The sequence below is a fragment of the Pterocles gutturalis genome, unplaced genomic scaffold (assembly GCF_000699245.1).
Source record: "Pterocles gutturalis isolate BGI_N339 unplaced genomic scaffold, ASM69924v1 scaffold1576, whole genome shotgun sequence".
NCBI lineage: Eukaryota > Metazoa > Chordata > Aves > Pterocliformes > Pteroclidae > Pterocles > Pterocles gutturalis.
In genome coordinates, this window is record NW_010102654.1 from 16,852 (window position 1) to 18,888 (window position 2,037).

Genomic DNA, 2,037 nt, shown 5'->3' on the forward strand with positions numbered 1-2,037 from the left:
GGGAAAGAGGCTGAGCGAGGGGCGAGCAGCCCCCGTGGGCTTGCGGTGCTGCAGGATGCCAGCCCTTGTTAATGGCTCAGGAGCCTGGAGCCGCAGGATAGTGAGCTGCCCGAGGAGGAGGAGGGCTTAGTGGCAAGGTGACCCAGAGGGGACAGCGGGAGTTCAGGCAGCTGAAGTTCTCCAGCTTTTCCCACTCCCACAAACCCCATCCAACCGGTGTCAGGACTGTATCTGCTGTAGGGGACAAATGGAGATGCTGTCAGGTGACAGCCAGATAAATGAGAGAGGGAAAAAGAACTTGCAAGCTTGGCAGGGAATAAAGAGGGGAAATTGCTGAGACATGGCTGAGCTGGCTGCTGCCAGGAGTAAATCAAGTTCCCGTAAGGTGTCTGGGAATATGTACCCAGATACTTCGCACAGGAACTGGCTACAAATCAGGGTTAGGTTGGTCAGAGCAGCGACGGCAAGCTAGGGCTTGCAAAAGAAAGGGGAAGAGGACTAGAGCTAGTCTTCTCCAGCCCACAACCCCATCTTCTTTAACCCACTCGCAGACCCCAAGAGGGGACCAACCTGCTCACCACCTACACCACGGGTAACAGCCACCTTCCTTTCTGAGAGGTTGCAGAAAAGAGAAGCACTGACCCTGCAAACCCAGGAGGATTGGCCCAGAAATGCAGGCCAGTGGCACCCCATTTTCCCTCTGCCGCTTGAGGCCTGGCCAAGAGCGCAGGCTGGGACACGACTCACCTCTGTCTCAAGCAATGCCTCTCCCGGGACATCACGCCTCCTCCGCAGGACCGGGAGCAGGTGGACCAGGAGCTCCATTCTCCCCACCACTTGGTGACTTCTTCATCCCAGGGGCCAGCTCCATCTGCTGCCTCACTACTGTCCTGACAGAAACAGAAGATGGTTAGCTGGAGAACCTGGCTCCTCACCAGCAGCCCGATGAGGCCACACCAGGCTCGCAGGTCTCCAAATTCCACTTTCCCTCCAAGACAGTTATGCACAGGAAGGAGGATGGCTCTGGGATCTTACAGCAACCGTGTAAAGAAGGGCAGTGGGGCTGGGTGTGTGTGACAGTGACACCAGCTGCAGCCTAACCCCCCAGCGTCGCTCCCAGCCCGGGTAAGGTCAAACAGAGGATACACAATGGTCACTTGCTCTGCATTTCAACAAATAAACTTCTCTTTGAGACTAAATCAGCTCAGATCCAGGTTTCTCATCTTCCAACCTCCTCAAAAGTAATTTTCAAGAGTGCCTTAGAACCAGAGCCTCCTGCAATTGCTGTCGCCCCCTCTCCCCCATCCACTCCACTATGCTCAGAAGAGGATTGCTACCTCTCCCAACATGCCTTGCTGGGGCTGAGCCTTTAAATTTGGCAAACCTGTGCTCTTCTGGCCCCAGCGTGATCATTGCAGCAGGCTGCTGTGGGCTGTGCCTCCACAATTCCCAGCAGGTAAGGGATGCTATGTTTTAGCTGGGGTTTTTTTCCTTACACTATTTTTCTATTTAGTGTCTGATAGCCTAAAAGCTCCCAGGGACTTTGGCAAACTAGCCTGCGCAGGAACTAATTTGGTGTTTACTGAAACACAGCTGTGAGTGGTGTTAAATGCAGCAATGAGTTTAACATGGGACAGAGACTGGAAGGGATTTATCCAGCTGAAAATGCTGACCGTGTTTCAGTATTAGTACAGGAAAATGAATAATTTGTGCATGTGTGAAGCCTGCTGTGTTAAAGCAAGGGCTTGGGGATCTTGTATCAGTGCTACTGTTAGCAAAACATGATGGTTTGTGGCAGTGGCTGATGGCTGTTGCAAAGAACTGGTCTGCAAAGCGCAATTGATGGATGTGAAGGAAAACTCAGCATGGTTTGCGCATCACTAAATGTGCTCTGTTTGCTGTTTTGGTTGACTGTCTCTTGGCGTTACGCTCTTTCACGGTGTAATAAAGCCAAAGTGTTCTTTAACTTGTAGTGTAATTCCTGCCTGAGAATGTGTCATTTTGACAGCATCTGCCAACTGAACATCCTCTGGGCAG

At 52.1% G+C, this 2,037-nt stretch overlaps 1 protein-coding gene across 1 annotated transcript in view; it reads right to left on the reverse strand.

The window, feature by feature from the left end:
- LOC104471120 (ADAMTS-like protein 2) overlaps window positions 1–890 on the reverse strand; it is a gene marked incomplete at its 5' end in the record, with an annotated part of 14,478 nt that extends 13,588 nt beyond the window's left edge. The window contains one exon of the mRNA XM_010086351.1: window positions 748–890. Coding sequence (XP_010084653.1) covers window positions 748–890 — 143 coding nt within the window. The remainder of the gene's footprint in view (window positions 1–747) is intronic.
- Between the last annotated feature and the right edge of the window lie 1,147 nt (window positions 891–2,037).